The sequence below is a fragment of the Alligator sinensis genome, unplaced genomic scaffold (genome assembly GCF_000455745.1).
Source record: "Alligator sinensis unplaced genomic scaffold, ASM45574v1 scaffold65_1, whole genome shotgun sequence".
In the NCBI taxonomy this organism is placed as follows: domain Eukaryota; kingdom Metazoa; phylum Chordata; order Crocodylia; family Alligatoridae; genus Alligator; species Alligator sinensis.
The window spans coordinates 1,320,217-1,336,140 of NW_005842037.1; the positions used below are offsets into that span (position 1 = coordinate 1,320,217).

The following is a 15,924-nucleotide window of genomic DNA, read 5'->3' on the forward strand; positions in this document are numbered from 1 at the left end:
GTAATGAAAGACCATATATGGTGCTAACTCCCCTTTAAGATTACTGTGATAACTGAGGCACAGATACCATGTGGCATTAAAAAGAGCAAGGGGTCCAACTATCTGTTTCAAGGCCTATATTACTTCAGCAACGGAGTTGCAGTTTTATTTCAGATGGTATGACTACTGAGAAGTGCCATTGCAACCTAAGCCTACTACCATAAATCATGGCAATGTTCAGTAAAGAAAATGGCTAATGGCCTTAATTTTTCCCTGACTAAGAAATTAGGGAGGTGTTTAAAGACACTATTTTTGCTCTTTGCCTTCTTTACAGCATCATCATTTTTGAGAGAAAAAGATTGGATCAATCTCTTTTTACTTTGGTGTCCAGATTTTGTTTTTAAATACAAGTCTACTAATTTGTAAACCAGCTGGTTTCTGGATGAGCGATTTCCAAGATGGTGGTATGCTGCACCAAGAAAGTCGCTTGTTAAATGGCTAGGAATGTAGTGTTTGTGAATAGTGTGCTGCTGGAGAGGTGCAGTCTTCAGAGTAAGCACTATTCAAATGGTTTTAGAAAATGCACGGAAGAAACTGCAGCATGTGATGGTGAAGTTTACTGCCAAAAACTGTGGTAAAACTTTATTAGGCGTTATATGTTATTTCCTATGCAATGAAGTATTAAACAGGATATGTCTTGCAACCTGTATGATTCTTTTCAAAGAGAGATTTTTAGGTAGTCAAAAATTCTGAAGGATTATTGAATAATAATTAAAAAAAACCTTAAATGCATTATTTAATCACGGAACAAAAAGAAAAAAAATGAGTTTTTTTACTATATCAATTAATTGTATCAATGAGAATGATCATTACAAATCTATCTTGTATTGTTGCATATTAACTTTTTCTTACCAATAAGAATTTCTTGAGGGGTACTCAGTAGTTAAAATTCACTTAAATAGGCCCTGTTTTCAGCCTTCTTGTAATTATCCTTAAAGTTTTTAGAAAATTTAAATTGTAAATACATTTTACAAATATATCATAAATCCTGTCCCATCCCCTCAGAGCAATAAAATACTGCCAGTTGCTTTTTATTCTCACCAGCAACTGTTTTGATTTGTTCCAGTATTCCAGTTGTTATGGTAATTATTGTTTAGTGAATATAAAATATATCAGATTTGTACATTAACTAACTGTAGAGTCCTCATATCTAAGCAATCATCTCACAACAAGATTCGTTCTGGTCAATTTAAATTGTTTAGGAAGAGTATCCCTACTGCTGTTTTCCTTAATCTGTAAAACGATCAAGCTCACCTGCCCTATACACAAGCGTCATGTCCAATTTATATTTCAGCACTGCCAGAGAAATATCAGTCACTAAAAAAGTTTAAATTGAAATCATGTAAAAACAGGATCATGAATCACTTAAATATGTATTTTTATTTGTAATGAGTATTAAACTGTAAAGTATTTTTGTACAAATTTAATACTTTAATAGCATGATATTTATCGTCTATGTATGTTTTTGGAAACTCAAACTGTTGCAAATATTTGTATGGAAAGGCTGTATAAAATGGAATAAACAGTGATTTAAAGACAGTGTTATTAACATGGAGATGGTATTCACATGTACAAAACTTGTGCTATAAAGCAGATAAAACGGTAGGCTTAGCAAACCATTATAGATATGCTACACTTCACTATCCTCATTTTTCGGTTATTTTTAAATAGGATTTTCTTTGGTAAATCTTTTACCACAAATGTGCATTTTTACAAGAAAGATACAAATCTTCTTTTTAGAGAAGCACTGACATTTCTTATAATCTATGGAATATGCAAATGAAAGCCATGCCAGTTTAAGTACATATCAGTTGAAATAGTTGGAACATTTACCCAATCCTGTAAACTCCAGCGCAGCAAGCCACATAATTATCCAAACTATTTTAAAAAAAAATCACTGCCAGCCTCATTGTTTTTTAGAGACTTAACATACAACACTGCTAATGAGTGTTGTGTGCACAGTATCTTACAGGATTTGGCCCTACTATGTATTACCAAAGTTAAACAAGTCATTTGAAGCTCATTACTACTTACATAAGGAGCAGAAAACTGGAATCTAACATATTACTTTCTGGGCCCTATGCTGTGCAAAGAGAAAGTCCTTCCCTTCCCCCTGAAAATCACTCATTCCAACTTGGTTATAGTCTATTCACAGTACAGTCTATTACAGTCTGATTCGAATTCATGTTTCAGCAGAATATTTTATGTATGGTGGTAGTGTCTTAATTACTGTCATACTGAAACTTCCATCAATTTACATAGAAAATTAAAATCCACATGGTGTATAAATCTTTGGTTTTTAAAAGGGCAGCATGCCAGCATGAATATGCAATGACGCCTCTACTCAAGCCCTAATACTATGAGAGATAAACTAGAAGATACCTCTGGGTTGCACCAATATTTTACATAACATTTAAGGCTCTGGCTGGACCAACAATGTACCATCTTGTAAAGAAGGGAACTTTTGTATCTGAAAATGTCCATGCAACTTTTCTGTTGTTCCCAAATAAAAAGGCAACACGATCAACATTTTCTTGAAAACTAACATCTCTAACTTCTGCTAAAATAGTTGACTAAAACATGTCCATTTTAAAATAAGCTGTTTTTCAACAACTTGCAAAAAATATTAAAAAAGCTTTGAGATGAATACTTAAATTTTTCTGTTCCAAAACCATATTTTTCATTGTACAAAATAGTTAAGTAGCATAGTAATGAGTATCTTTGCTTGTTAATTTTTAAAAAAGTGCTTTTGGAGTGAGGTTTCCCAAATTCAGATTCTTCAGTTTGGCAGTCCCAAGTGGAGAGTCTTCAGTAGTTATCTAACAAACAAAAACAAGAAGAGTTATGATTAAACTGTAATAAAACGCGTACAAGAGAAGGGACCACTGTCCAAGATTTTGTTTTGAAGTGACTTGAAAGAAAAAAATATTTAAAGTGCAAACTACAGATTAATTTTTTCATAAAAGGTCAATTTTTAATTATTTATTATCAAAATGTATAACAATTCTCACAGTTTTAATGAGCTGCTTCAATCTCATCAGATAATTCAGTTTAAGCAAGCCAAAAAAGCTTCTACGTAGCATTTAAAAATTACTATTACGACAATTACCAGGTTTTTTCCCCTCCAGTACTCCTAAATTATAAATATCATCCCTCAACACTTTTCTGAGTAGTGAAATATTCTAGCAGACTATTATTAGAAAAGCTAACAAATTAAGTAATGGATATCAGTAGCATTTGCACTGCTGTAACAGAGTAATTAAAAAATCCTGCCCTCCCTCCAAAATTTTCTTACCAAAGTTATTTTCAAAGGGCTCTCGGAATTCGATGTAGGACTCCTTTCCCTTTTACATGCATTTAATTTCACAGGCGTCTCAGTCTCTCTTCCTACGCTGCCCAGTGCAGCAGATATCCTCCGTCCATTACTAGTCTCCATTTCATCAAGAACTGTACACTTCTCCTGTTTGGTGATGTCAACTTCAGCTGGTACAGAAACGCCAAGAACATCCTGAGTTACTGATGCCAGACCAGGTAGAGTGACATATTCTTGACTCTGACACTGACTCTGTAGAAGAAAGTCTGTTTGCTCTGGACAGCTGCTCACTTCTGCAAATGCCTCTTTTAAACGCTGTTTTAAGCGAGTTTTTCTGGGGAAATTCCTGCTAGTAATTGCTTTCCTGAGTTGAGTCTCTTTAGCTACAATATAGACGCGGCAGCGTCCTCGAGTTACAGCGGTGTATACGTGCTGCCAATGCTGTCGGCCTGCGTTCCCAACTACATAGACAATTGTTTTCTCCTCAGAACCCTGCAATGCACATAATTTTAAGAGCTCTTTAACAAGTTAAGAGAATTTCAAGGTGTTAATGAAAAATAAGAGTTTGCAAAAAAAAAAAAAAGGTAAGTGCAGCATATAAGTTTCAACTTCAAAAAATATGTGATAAAATTATCTCCATATGTGGGTGTGATTACTGTGTCAGTTTTAAGTATTACTTACAGAGCTAGATACCATTGTGAACAAAGAAGGCAAGATTCTATGAAGAGTGGTTTTTGCCTAAATAAGATGCTAAAATTGACTACAAGGACAGTAACCCCTTTGATTTGTTTTTGATGTTCCAAACAGCAACCCATAGGCAACAATCACAAGCCCAGTCTATAGAAACAAACTACACCAGTGCTTCAACATAGACTACATAAAGACATTCTCTCCCTGGAGAAACCACAAGTGTATGCATGTTCAGGATTTTTCTCCCAGAGCAAAAATGGCTGCTCAAGGAGAAAAATAAAATGTTGGTACAAATAGGGTTAAATCACTTCCAGGACAGTTTCTCCTGGAAGAACAAATAGCTGTAAAACCTACCCTTCTGACAGAAGCCACAGCATAGTCCTCCACCATCCCAGGGTGCTTTGCTCCACCCTTCTTCCCTCCTACCAACAACTACCGTGTCACTATTCTACAATTCCAGTCAAGCATGGAAAAGAACACATCCCCTTCACAATCCCCACATCGGGCTGTAGGGAAGCCACTTAGAGCCACTGCTTTTCCCTAACCCCCAAATTTGTTCCTGATTTTATCTTCAAGGAGTCTTTTGTTTGAATGGCACTCCCAAACTCTGAGCCTTCCCATGAAGTTACAGAGCAGTGCAAAGATCATTTTACTGGTTGACAGAACTCTGCTAAAGTAGAAACTGTTATTACCTGAAATGTGTGAATAGTTCTGGCCCATGCATGTTTTATATGACATGCTCTTCTCAGTGCTTTATACAATAAAGTAAATTCAGAGCCATATGTGCTGCTGATAGTCAATAGACGGCATCCATTAATTTCCAAATCCTACAGAAACATCATGTGAAGAGACTTAACAACCAGGTTATACAAGGAATCCGATGTGCACACTCACACCACACCCATACACCCACAAACACAACTAGAATGATGATTAATATTTATGTTTATAGCTCTATCATCATGCTGACCAATCCAATTCAGTCAAGAACAAGAGAATATAATAAAACTAACAAAGGATTTTTTGGGGGTAGGACTTAACTGAGATATGTCAATATATTTTCTATGTCAAGCAGAAAAATCTGAACAGTGGAAAGTTATAACTGCACATGATGTTACCAGTTCTAAAAGGATCCCATCTTTTAACTACTTGATTCCCAGAAAAACTACTTAAATTTAGTAAGTCCCACTGCCCATTAAAAACTCCTCTCTCAACACCTCCATCAATCTTTAGAAAACTGTCTTGTCCCTCAGGTATGTAACCTTCAAATGTTTATGTCCTAGAAATAAATACCATATTTCTTGAAATTAAATTTGTTTCACTGTGAACGTTTGAGGTTCAAGACAAAGGCATATGCAGCACTAAACAAGACAACAAGCGGGTATTATCAAAGCTGCCCTTTACATTTTGCCAAAAAACCCTGTCTCTGCAATTCCAGGTCTCTCTTGAGAGGCAAAAGGGTTACCCATTACCTGAGTTTGGTGAGGTCAAATATCTACTATGAGAGAAAACTAAATTTTAATTTTTGTTCCTGATTTAAGGTGCAGACAGCAGTGCAGGTCCAAGCTATAACTCAGAACGATTTTTGCAAAGCTTGAGTTACAACACTGCCCAGATCAAACAGAAGTTCACTGATGGTTCCAGGGGAGAGGGGAATCTAGCTGGGGCTGGGAGCCTGCAGCCAGGTTCCCATGGCCAGGGCTCTCTGTCAAGCACTGTTTTCATAATGGGAGTAGGGGGAAGCCACCAGAAGGAGCTCATTCTCGGGGCTCCCCAGCTGGTGCTGAAGGGTGGCGTGGCTGAATTAGAGCCGCCCCCTCCCCCCTCCCCCCCCCGGGGGGCTGTAATACAACCACTGTACCCTCTGGGGGTTAAAAGTCCCCAGACTGAACTCCCTCTGCTCTCTTTTCCCCCTCCCATTCTGAAAACAGTGACAGGCTGGGAGCTCCACAAATGCATGTTACAAAGATGGAACATTTCGTAACATCTTTATCTGATATCTCATGCAATGAGGGGTCAGATTTTCACCGGCCATCTCACTGGCAATTTTTTAAGCCGTTTGCTGTCGTGCACTTGTGTTTGGTCACAGCTATAAAACTGCTTTTTGTGGCCAGATCAGGCAGAAATTGTCACTTCTGTCTGCACCGTTAGTGAGAACACCACCCAGCTTCTTGTGATAAAAGCATACATACATCTGTTATGAAAAAAATATCTCCATTGCATAGTCGTTTGCCATCCTCATCACCATCTCCGAGATTAAAGCGTGGTCTTTGCTCATTGCGAGAGACTTTCATTATCGAGCATGCCATGCAGTCACATTGTTTAGGATTATCTGAATCACTATTTCTTGTGCAGGTTTTGGTATTTCTTGGACGAAGGTTTGTAAGATAGGTATTCCTTGTGCAACAAATTTTGTCATTACATTGAAAAACCAGTTTCTTTTTATGGTTTCTGTATCAGAAACAGAAATTGAAATTAACAAGTAACAGCATAAAGCACACTATTAAGCCATCAGTACAGAATGAGGCTGGCACCCCATACCATATAAAATGTTTATAAACGCTAAAGCCATTTGTATATTTTAAATTAGGAAATAGCAAAGGGAAATCTTTATTTCTAAAATGTACCTAGATACCCTTAAAGGGCTTTTACAAAACATGCTATGACTAAGTGTGACAGTCATTAAAAACTAAATTCCAGTACAGTAAGAAAAAACAAATAGCACGTGCCCAATTTATATGTTTAAAAATCTGTAAAGAGAATCAAAAGTGAGTTAGTTTAGTTTGTTACTTATTTGTACTCTAGCATCAAACAAACAAGGTAATGCATCTAAAGCAGATTTTTTGTTTTTAGTGAATTTAGAATTTTGGCTTCTCAGTTTTAACAGAGAAACGGAGATGGATAAAAAAGAAAAAGAAATGTACTCACACAACATGCCTTGATTCTCAAAACTCTGTCTTACCTGGTTACATGATCTGAATAATGTCGACAACAGAGTTCATTTATTAGATCACAATCTCGCCTAAACATATGAAACAAGAAATAGAGCCTTATTTCCTTACAGAACAATAGATGGAGGGTGTAAGAAAAATCGCAGGCAGTTGCATATAAACAGTCTTTTCAAAATGCTAGAAAAATACATCGGGATTAAGGAAGAGTTCTTGACTTCTCTATGCATGACAGGACAGACAGTGAGCCAATGCCCACTTTAGTATTAACAATGCTACTCTTATAACTGATAGCTAAAGAAAAGTTCATTAATTACAAGCCAATTCATAAGATGTTGGTGCAAAAAATATATTTAATTCCAAAAATAAAACTACAAGGCAAACAAGTCTGCAGAATTTACATAGGTTATTTGGGTTTGCTTCCAAGAAGGAAGAGGAATCCAAGAAAAATTATACTCGTACACATAGGTGGTGGAAAGGGGGGGCACTAACCAGGCTCAGCCCCCTCAAATGCAAATGCAGGGGGCAGCAGGTATGGATGGAGGGCAGCCTGGCCACAGGCTGCTGCAGCAGGGCGGAGGGGCATGCACTCATACCCTGCACAGCCAGGATCACAGCTGGCCCAGCAGGCAGGTAAGCTGGGGAAGAGTGTAGGTAGAGACCTCCACAGTGCAGGGGACAGTGGGGTAGGGGCAGGAGCGAATCATTCATTCCTGCCCCTGCCCTGCCTGCTCCCTGTTACATTGTGGGGATTGTCCCACAACCCAGCCTGGCCCTGTGAATGGGGCCCTGCCTGGGCCAGGTCATGGGGCAATCAGAGCCCAGCAGCTCATCCAGTGGCATGGCACGGGGAAGCCAGGGGAGGGAGGGGGGGAAAAATGTGTTCCCCCTCCCTTGACTCTCCCATTGTGTAAGCAGCAGCAGGAGCTGCCCACCCACGCCCCTGGAAGAGCTGCCAGGCTCTGCCTGACCTGGCTTGGCCTGAGCGCAGCCCCCCACCCCACTAGTGCTCATACAGTAGTACTTGGATGTGGACAGGCATTCAGTTCTAGCACTGCAAACTTCTCAGAATTTCTGGGAAATCTCAGCACTACAAATCTTTAAGAGAGTGTGCATGCAGGTATTCCATTCTGTAACCACCTCGTCTCCTCCTCTTCGTCCCATGTCTTCCCCAAACTGGGTGACCCCAGTCTGGGGAATATTCAGGAAAGACCATCTGCTTGACTTCGCTAGGGGACCATCACGGGCATGTGAAATTTTGTCGTACTGAATCACCATGGACAGGAAAGATACTGGTCCCCACTACAAGTGTGAACAGTATATCCATCAGCTATGTAGATGGCTTCAAGCAAGAATGTACCGTGCAAAGTGCTCCACAGATGAGAGGTAACATTAAGCTTATGGAAAACCCAAGTTATTGGAAGTCTGCATAAAAGAATCATTCAATATCAGAAGACAGGGTAGAGGGAAATAAAAGACAAGTGGCCTATATTTCCCTAGTGCTTTTGCCTATAACACTCATCTCTAACTCACTGTATTTAGACATTTTTAGAACATGCTCACTAGCAGGATTTTTTCAGTATCTGTATACATGCTCTCTTACCTTCTGAAAGCAATGAACTGTGATTGTTTGGGATCTTGCAATCCTGGTCCTTTTTCAAGTAAAGTCTTTATGGCATATTGCAAGCCTGATTATAAGAAAGAGAAGATAAAGTATAAAAATGCAGGACTGAAATCTGAGAGGTAGAAATTACAATTCAGCATGAAATCAGTATTTGCTTATATTTGCTTTAATAAGCCCAAGAGTGCCAACTCTTGGTTACCAGAAAAACGTTACGAGCACTGGGCAGCTTTCTAATAGCTCAACTCTGGGGAAATGGGGTATTGAGAAACAGAGAAGAAACTCATACTCATATCTGGTAAACAGCTATAATTCAGTATGTTTCACGCAATTAAAAAAAACATGCTTTGAAGATATTCTTTGACAGGACAGTTTGTAGAAATACTAGTTTGTTGGGTTTTTTCTAAAGAAAGCTCTAGAACTAGGAAGTTAAAACTTTGTATCACAATCTACCATATTGACTGGAAGCTAAGAAAACAATGAATGTAAGACAAACACCACAATAATTAGGTTTTATACATGGAAAATGTATATATGTGTTATAATTCTCCATGTATAGAATCTAATTATTGGAGGGTCATCTTTTAGTCATCCCTCCCCCCAGTGCTGCAGGGGGTGGGCAGGCAATGTGGGAGAAGGTGGTGTGGGGAGGTCAAGCAGCTAGACCTCTGCTTGTGCCTTCTCCCTGCCACCAGCCTGCTCCCACTTCTCTCTCCACTTCTGTTCCCCCTCCTGCCATCTTCTCATGCCTCTGCTCCCTGCTTCCTCCCTCCACACTGCTTACTCTTGCTCCATGCTGGCAGGCTCCATCCCTGTTCTAGCGTGAAACACAGCCCAAGCCCAGCCCCGTATAGCAGCTGTGAAAGTTGCACCACTGCTATGGAGCTGGGCTGGGGCCATGCCTAGTGCCCCAGACTACAGCATGGATGGGGCCTACCAGCATGGAGAAAGGGTAAGGGGGAACCAGAGGCTGCATTCAGGATGGGGGGGAAGGAGATGGGGAGAAGAAGCTGCAGGGGGAGATGGCAGGATGCTGGGGGCAAGCAGCAGCTGCGGCTCCAGCCCTGACCCTGTGTGGGGGCTGAAGTCCAAGCCACAGCAGCCACCTGCCCCCACACCACCTTTATACTCAATTTAAGACAAGGGATTCCCCCCTCCCCCTCATATTACATAGGAAAAAAAACCTGATCTCCGAATTAAGTAAATACAGTACATAAAAGTTAAACACTGACTGCTGAATAAATTACTTGATGAGAAATATACAACTACTACAAGGATCACTTCCCCATATTTTGTTTTTTGTGGTATCTAAAATAGAAAATATGCCTAGTAGCCTTCTATTTCCTACCTAAGCAATATTTTAATGCCAAACTAGACAATGGACTCTCTATCAATAAATAGATGAATAAACAAACAAATATCCTTTATCCTAAAAATATTCCCTTTATTAGTGCCCTGTATCTAACCTGGGAGTGCCAAAGGAGTTGGCAGGTCAAATCTGGTCCAGAGGGCTTCTCACTGCAGCTGCCACAATGTGGTCAACACACAGGGGTTAACATTACCACCACTTTGCATCCCCAGCAACAATCAAAAACCAAAAAATTCAGGAGCGAGTAAGAATGGTGTTAACTGCTGGCTGCATCAACTCAGCACCTCTGGCAGCCATGGCAAGGAGCTGCAGGCTGGATCTGGGGGTGGGCTGTCTGGCTCATGAAAAGTCCTTCAGGCTGAATGACCCACTTCCATGAGTCAGACCCATCCCACAGGCCATTTGTTTGAAACCGCTGATCTAACCAACAGAAAGAAAGCCAGTTCTAATGTGGAGGAACTGCCCACAGTCCAAGAAAGCTGTTTTAGGACTACTTGCAACTCAAGTGCTCATGCTCTTGTATCATTCTCATGATTCAAGTATCTGATGCCATGCTACTTTTCAGAGTAGGTTATAATATTAACAGGTTTTGTTTCGTTTTTTTAATCACTGCAAACAGTTCATTCTTATTGGGTAAACTCATTTTATTCAAAAAGAGCTAATAATTTAAGTATTTTCTATTTTTTTTAATGGAACAATTCAAATGTACTGAAATTGTTTCTGCTCTACGGTATATTAAACTGGTTTCATCTTCAAATTGTTACTTTTAGCAAAACTGGAAGAGGAGAATTCTTGCAGTATTACAAGACGGATCATAAATTTGGTATACAAACATACAATCAGAATCTCCTTCGGAAGGCAAAACAACAAAAATAAATTTCTTCGCAGGGCTTGGCATGGTCACATTCTCATTCCAACCGGTGATTGTGATTGTTGCATCAAATACTGGGAATTTCCGCTGTGAGATTCTAAACCACAAAAAGAAAAAACAGTTTCCTGTTAAAACACTCCAGCTGTGCACCTGCACCTTTTGATTCATAGGCCAGGTCTACACTACAAAGTTGTGCCAGGAGAGCTGTGCTGACCAGAGATAGGAGACCATTAGCCAACGCATTGCTGACAAATGAGGGCTTTTATTCAGGTAATGCATGCCTTTAAGGAATGTGGTATATAGTCATATTGCAAAAGTGTCAGCCTACAATGAGTCTACACTAGAGGGCTCTATCAACATGGCTGTACCACCACAGCCATAAGCAGCAGAAATTCTATAGTACAGACAAGACCACATTTAAGCTTATTAAACCAGTGGTGGCAAGCCTTTCTGGCAGGTGTGCTGCAAGTTAAATGCTGCTGTCCATTTCACTTGTGTCATGAGTTAGCCACCCCAGACTTGGAGAACTGAGTACCTTCCCATTTTCTGTAAAACTGAATGACACTCGCTATATACAAGTGAAGGCCACAGATGAGCACTAGCAATTTATTTCTTTTATCCTGCTACGTTGAATTCAGCTCAAAAATGAACAATGGTACATTTCCTCTGTAGCCTAGAGTTTAGGGCTGTACCCAGAAAGCAGGACATCTGGACTCTAGGGCCTCTTCAGTTGGAGAGCTTGAATGTTCCAGAAAAATGCCTTAATCATGAAGCCGTAAAGCACCTCCATTCCTCCCATTCAAGGTGCACTCCAGGAAGACAAGAATGCAAGCAGAACAAGGAGGAAGCTGATTGTAGCCAAGCTATGAGAGCGCTCTCCTGGGAGAACCGGGAGATTTAAACTGAGCAGCCCCTCTATCCATAATTTTAGATTAGGCTACCACTGGTTAAACAGAAATATCCTTGGATCAGGGACCAGAACCCAGGTCAACCCCTATCCCGAAGAAAAGCCCTAACCCAGCAGCCTCTGGAATCAGGCTCTCTGTTGCTTCATTCTGACCCCATGACTTTCACATTCTTGGCTGTGCAGGTTCAAAGGAGGGGTGGCAAGTACACCCCAAAGCTTAGTTTCTGATGATCAGGGCATTCTGCTGGGAAGTGGTAAATGTTGTTTTCAGGCCTGTCTTACCTGAAAGGGACACAGACATGCATCTCCCATCTCCTGGCTAGGTATCCAACCACTACACTAGAACATCTCTCTCCTCAAAAGCTTATAAATAAATTAAACAAAGCTTTTAAAATTAAATTCATATTCCAGAAACAACTGAAGTTACGAAAATTAAACAACATTATATAATAAATGTGACAAAACAAGCATTCTAATTTGTGAAATGAAGTAAATGGAGGCACCTAACGTGCAGACAGATGTAGGTGCTTGAGCTTTTTAGAGGGGTTCAGCTGCATGCCTGTGCTCAGCACTTCTTAATGGCTGCCTCTACTCACCGTCAGGCTTTCAGAATCGCCTCCCTTTCCGCACAGAAAACCCTGGGCATTTAAACTCATTCAAATGGAATTGCTCTTCAGATTTGCCTAAGCCTCCCTATGGGTTGTATAGGAATCTAGATTTTCAGTAGTATCTGGTCCCAAATCTTAAATATAAACAAAACTTTTTCTTGTGGTCGTATAAACAATGGATATTTGCCAGTTTACAGTTTTATATAACATACAACCTGTATTATTCAAGAGTACTCCAACAACTGTTCTCAGTGTTTTTGTTTAAACTGCAAATTTCATGTGAAAATTTCAGGGTGATATTTTTATCAAAGAATTATATTTTGAATACAAGATTCTGTAAACAGAAATAGTGAGCCACTTACTCTAGTTATAGCTCAATACCACTGTCATCTGCAAGCTAATGGACCAAACTAGTATAAAAATGTTAGTAATGTATACAAAAAATAAAAGCCTACCTTGTGGCATTGTCCACAATTAGCTGAGATTCAGCTCTATGATTAGTTCTCAGTTCCACGGACCCACGTCTTAGCTTCAGAGCCTCAAACATGTCAGCCAGCATGTTACCTGGATCAATGCTTGGTAACTGCCTAACATCACCTAAATGAAAGGTTTTAGAATCATGATGAGTACTAAACACCAGAAAGAGTAGCTATAAAAGCATCCCTAAATCATGGCAATGCAAGAAATAAACACTCCACCCCCTTTGCCACGACACAATTACCATATACACACTCCGTACACGTTTTGTGGAACTGCTTTTTTCTGAGACACTGAAGATGGAGTTTTTTAAAAATCAGATGGTAGCATGGTCTTAGTTCTTCTAAGGTGTTGCTGTTTTCAGTATGTTTGGTCTTACTTTCCAGTCCTAAAATCCATTATTATTATTAGTTCAGTGGTCATTAGCCTTTTAGACTTAAAGGCACTGTCATGAGTCCCAAGGCACCTCTCAGAAAATACCAGTTCTTAGATTTCACTCATTTTTTTTTTTACTGAAATAATAAAGCAATTCTTCTGTTGCAAAGAATTTGGAAAGACCACAACAGGTCAGAATGTTTTAAATACTGTGAATTCCTATTTGAAATCTCTGGGTTTCATTTTGTGAAGCATGTTTGTGTGGTAACCATGGCACCCTAGTTGAGAATCATTAGTTGTTATTTAATGTCATTACTAACACATTCTTAGAGTACGGGGATATCAGACTTGTCCGCAGGCATATTTAAAAGTCATACTTTTAAAAACGAATGCCATGATTGATAAGCAAGTATGCAACCTCCGAAAGCGAGCACAAAAGTACAAGAAAAATTCTCTTTGTGCTCCTCTGTTCTGTTTGTTGGATTAAAAACAAATCATTTTGGCCATTACTTTCCTGGCGCACCTTAAGCTTTTCACTTCTCTTCTGTTTTGTTCACCATGCTACCAACATCCTCTTTGAAGTCACATTATAGAATGAAGCAAAACTTCCTAATAAAATGTAACAGACTGCTGAAAGATGTAAGGAGAAGTTATCAAATTCTCATTACTTGATACTTTTAGAACCAAACAAAATGCCAACCACCATAGTCAGGGGTGGATCCAGATGGGCTGAAGCAGTGTGGCCGCACCCCTCTGTTGGCCATGTGGCACATAAACAATGAGGTTTCTAAGCTCACCAGAATGCCAGTGCAGCTACTGCTGGAGTTTTGCAGATGCTGTGAGATCTTGAGTTTATCAGCTGACTGCATGGACTCTGGCCACAGTCCAGGAGTCCAGAAAGTGAGAGTGCTACTGCCGCCTGATCTCCTCTATTCTGAATTCAAAGGGGGAAAAGGAGGAAAAAGCAGGAGGACAAATGGTAGCATTCTCTCCTTGAGCTCTGCAGTTGTACGAAAGCAGGGGCTTTAGCCAGAGTCTGCTCCAAACAGGTGCAGAGCTCAAAGAGCTCATGGCACTGGTGGACCTCTGTCAGCAGTTGCACTGACATGCTGGGGAGCTTAGAGAGCTCACTGAACATGTGCCATGCTGTCAAGGGGGGGGTGTGGTCCCCATCCTGGATCCACCCATGCATACAGGAGCACTGAGAAGGATGTACGCTGAATAATGTAATTATTTTTTATTTCATTTATGATTTTATGGCAGGAACAGATCTCCATGGAAAGGTTGGCTTGTCTCTCTGGGGGTTCAAAAAATTCCATGTAAACACTAAGTAAAACCAGGCAAGTTTCTGCTGCATTTCCTCTCTCTATCGTAGGATCACAAACATGCTTTAAACACAGCCTGACAGCTTATAGACTGCACACATCCTGAGAGGCATCAATGTATAGCCTGCAGACTCCTGCCCAACCTCCATGGGGTAGGTAGAGGCTCAGTGAATTTGCACTGGGGAGGAAGAGGGGGCTTGGACAGAGGGCTGCACACTGCTTGCACAGCAGCATTACCAGGGGTGGGAGACAGGAAGGAAAATCAGCCATATGTGGCAGAAGCAGAGGTGGGCTTACATAGCAACAGTAGGGTTAGGATTATCTGCATGGTGGTAGCAACAGTGGAACATGCAGTAGGGGTCCTGGGGAGCCTATATAAAACTCCCCCTGACAGGCCGACCAGTATCCACAACTTGCGCTGGACAGCCCTGCTCCAACAGAGAGCAAGGTCTTTCACATTCTGCAAAACTCATGCTGTATTTCTCTGGTAGAGGTTAAACTAAATATACACTCTTACTTTTCACTTACCTAGAATAATAAGCTTGGCAAGTTGAGCATGTGCACACAGCAGTTTTAAAACTGAACTAAGAAGTCGTACGGACACCAAGCTCCCTTCATCTACAACCAGAACTGTCACTGAAGAAAACTTCCATGGGTAGTGTGTATCTTTTGAGTTCCATGTGTAAAAGCTATGGATGATCTAGAAATAAATTAAACCAAACTTTTAAAATTTATTTCTATTCCAGAAACAACTGAAATTATCAAAATTAAATAACTTTTTGTGATAAGAAGCATATCATGGCATCTTTCATCCTGTCTCTATCATAAAAAAAATTTCAATTTACGTAAGGCAGGCATGTCAACTCATCTAGGTCTTCAGGGCCAGAAACCTGGCAGTAGTAGTATTAACTACTACTGCCAAGTTTAACCAGCAGCAGGAAGGAGAGGAGTCAGGCAACAGCTGATCCCCCGAAGGTAAGTGGGGCGGAGGGACCCGGCGCAGCTGAGCCAGATCCGGAGGGGGAGCCCCCCGGGTCCCATATAGCTGAGCCAGTAGGGAGCCATGCTCCTGAGCCGTGCAGCATGAACAGAGCGTGCAAACAGGCGCGCTCTGTGAGAGCGCGCCGGCGTTTGCACAGGCGTTCACGCCGGCGGGCGGGCCGGGAGGGCCAGGAGTGAGACTCCTGTAAGGGTAGGGAGTAGACACCACACAGGTCTACAAACAGCAGCTTAGAATGGTGTCTACGAGGAGTGCTGCTAGGGCCTCTGCCCATGGGGACAAGGCTAACCGGGGCTGGTCTGAGGCCTCCACCCAGACTGAACCCATGGGGGAGCTGATGTCCCCCTACCTCCTGGCCTGTGGGGGATCCCCAGCAGGGCC

The 15,924-nt window shown here is 40.8% G+C and overlaps 1 protein-coding gene across 1 annotated transcript in view; it reads right to left on the reverse strand.

The window, feature by feature from the left end:
- Positions 1-43: 43 nt before the first annotated feature.
- The window catches only part of HELB (DNA helicase B), a 28,473-nt gene continuing 12,592 nt past the window's right edge, over positions 44-15,924 (reverse strand). The window contains exons 6-14 of the mRNA XM_025202790.1: positions 15,072-15,243; positions 12,822-12,963; positions 10,818-10,948; positions 8,594-8,678; positions 7,005-7,064; positions 6,235-6,493; positions 4,735-4,869; positions 3,335-3,844; positions 44-2,858 (exon numbers count right to left, since the gene is read on the reverse strand). Of these exons, the coding sequence (XP_025058575.1) occupies positions 2,775-2,858; positions 3,335-3,844; positions 4,735-4,869; positions 6,235-6,493; positions 7,005-7,064; positions 8,594-8,678; positions 10,818-10,948; positions 12,822-12,963; positions 15,072-15,243 (1,578 nt within the window). The 3' untranslated portion in view covers positions 44-2,774. The remainder of the gene's footprint in view (positions 2,859-3,334; positions 3,845-4,734; positions 4,870-6,234; positions 6,494-7,004; positions 7,065-8,593; positions 8,679-10,817; positions 10,949-12,821; positions 12,964-15,071; positions 15,244-15,924) is intronic.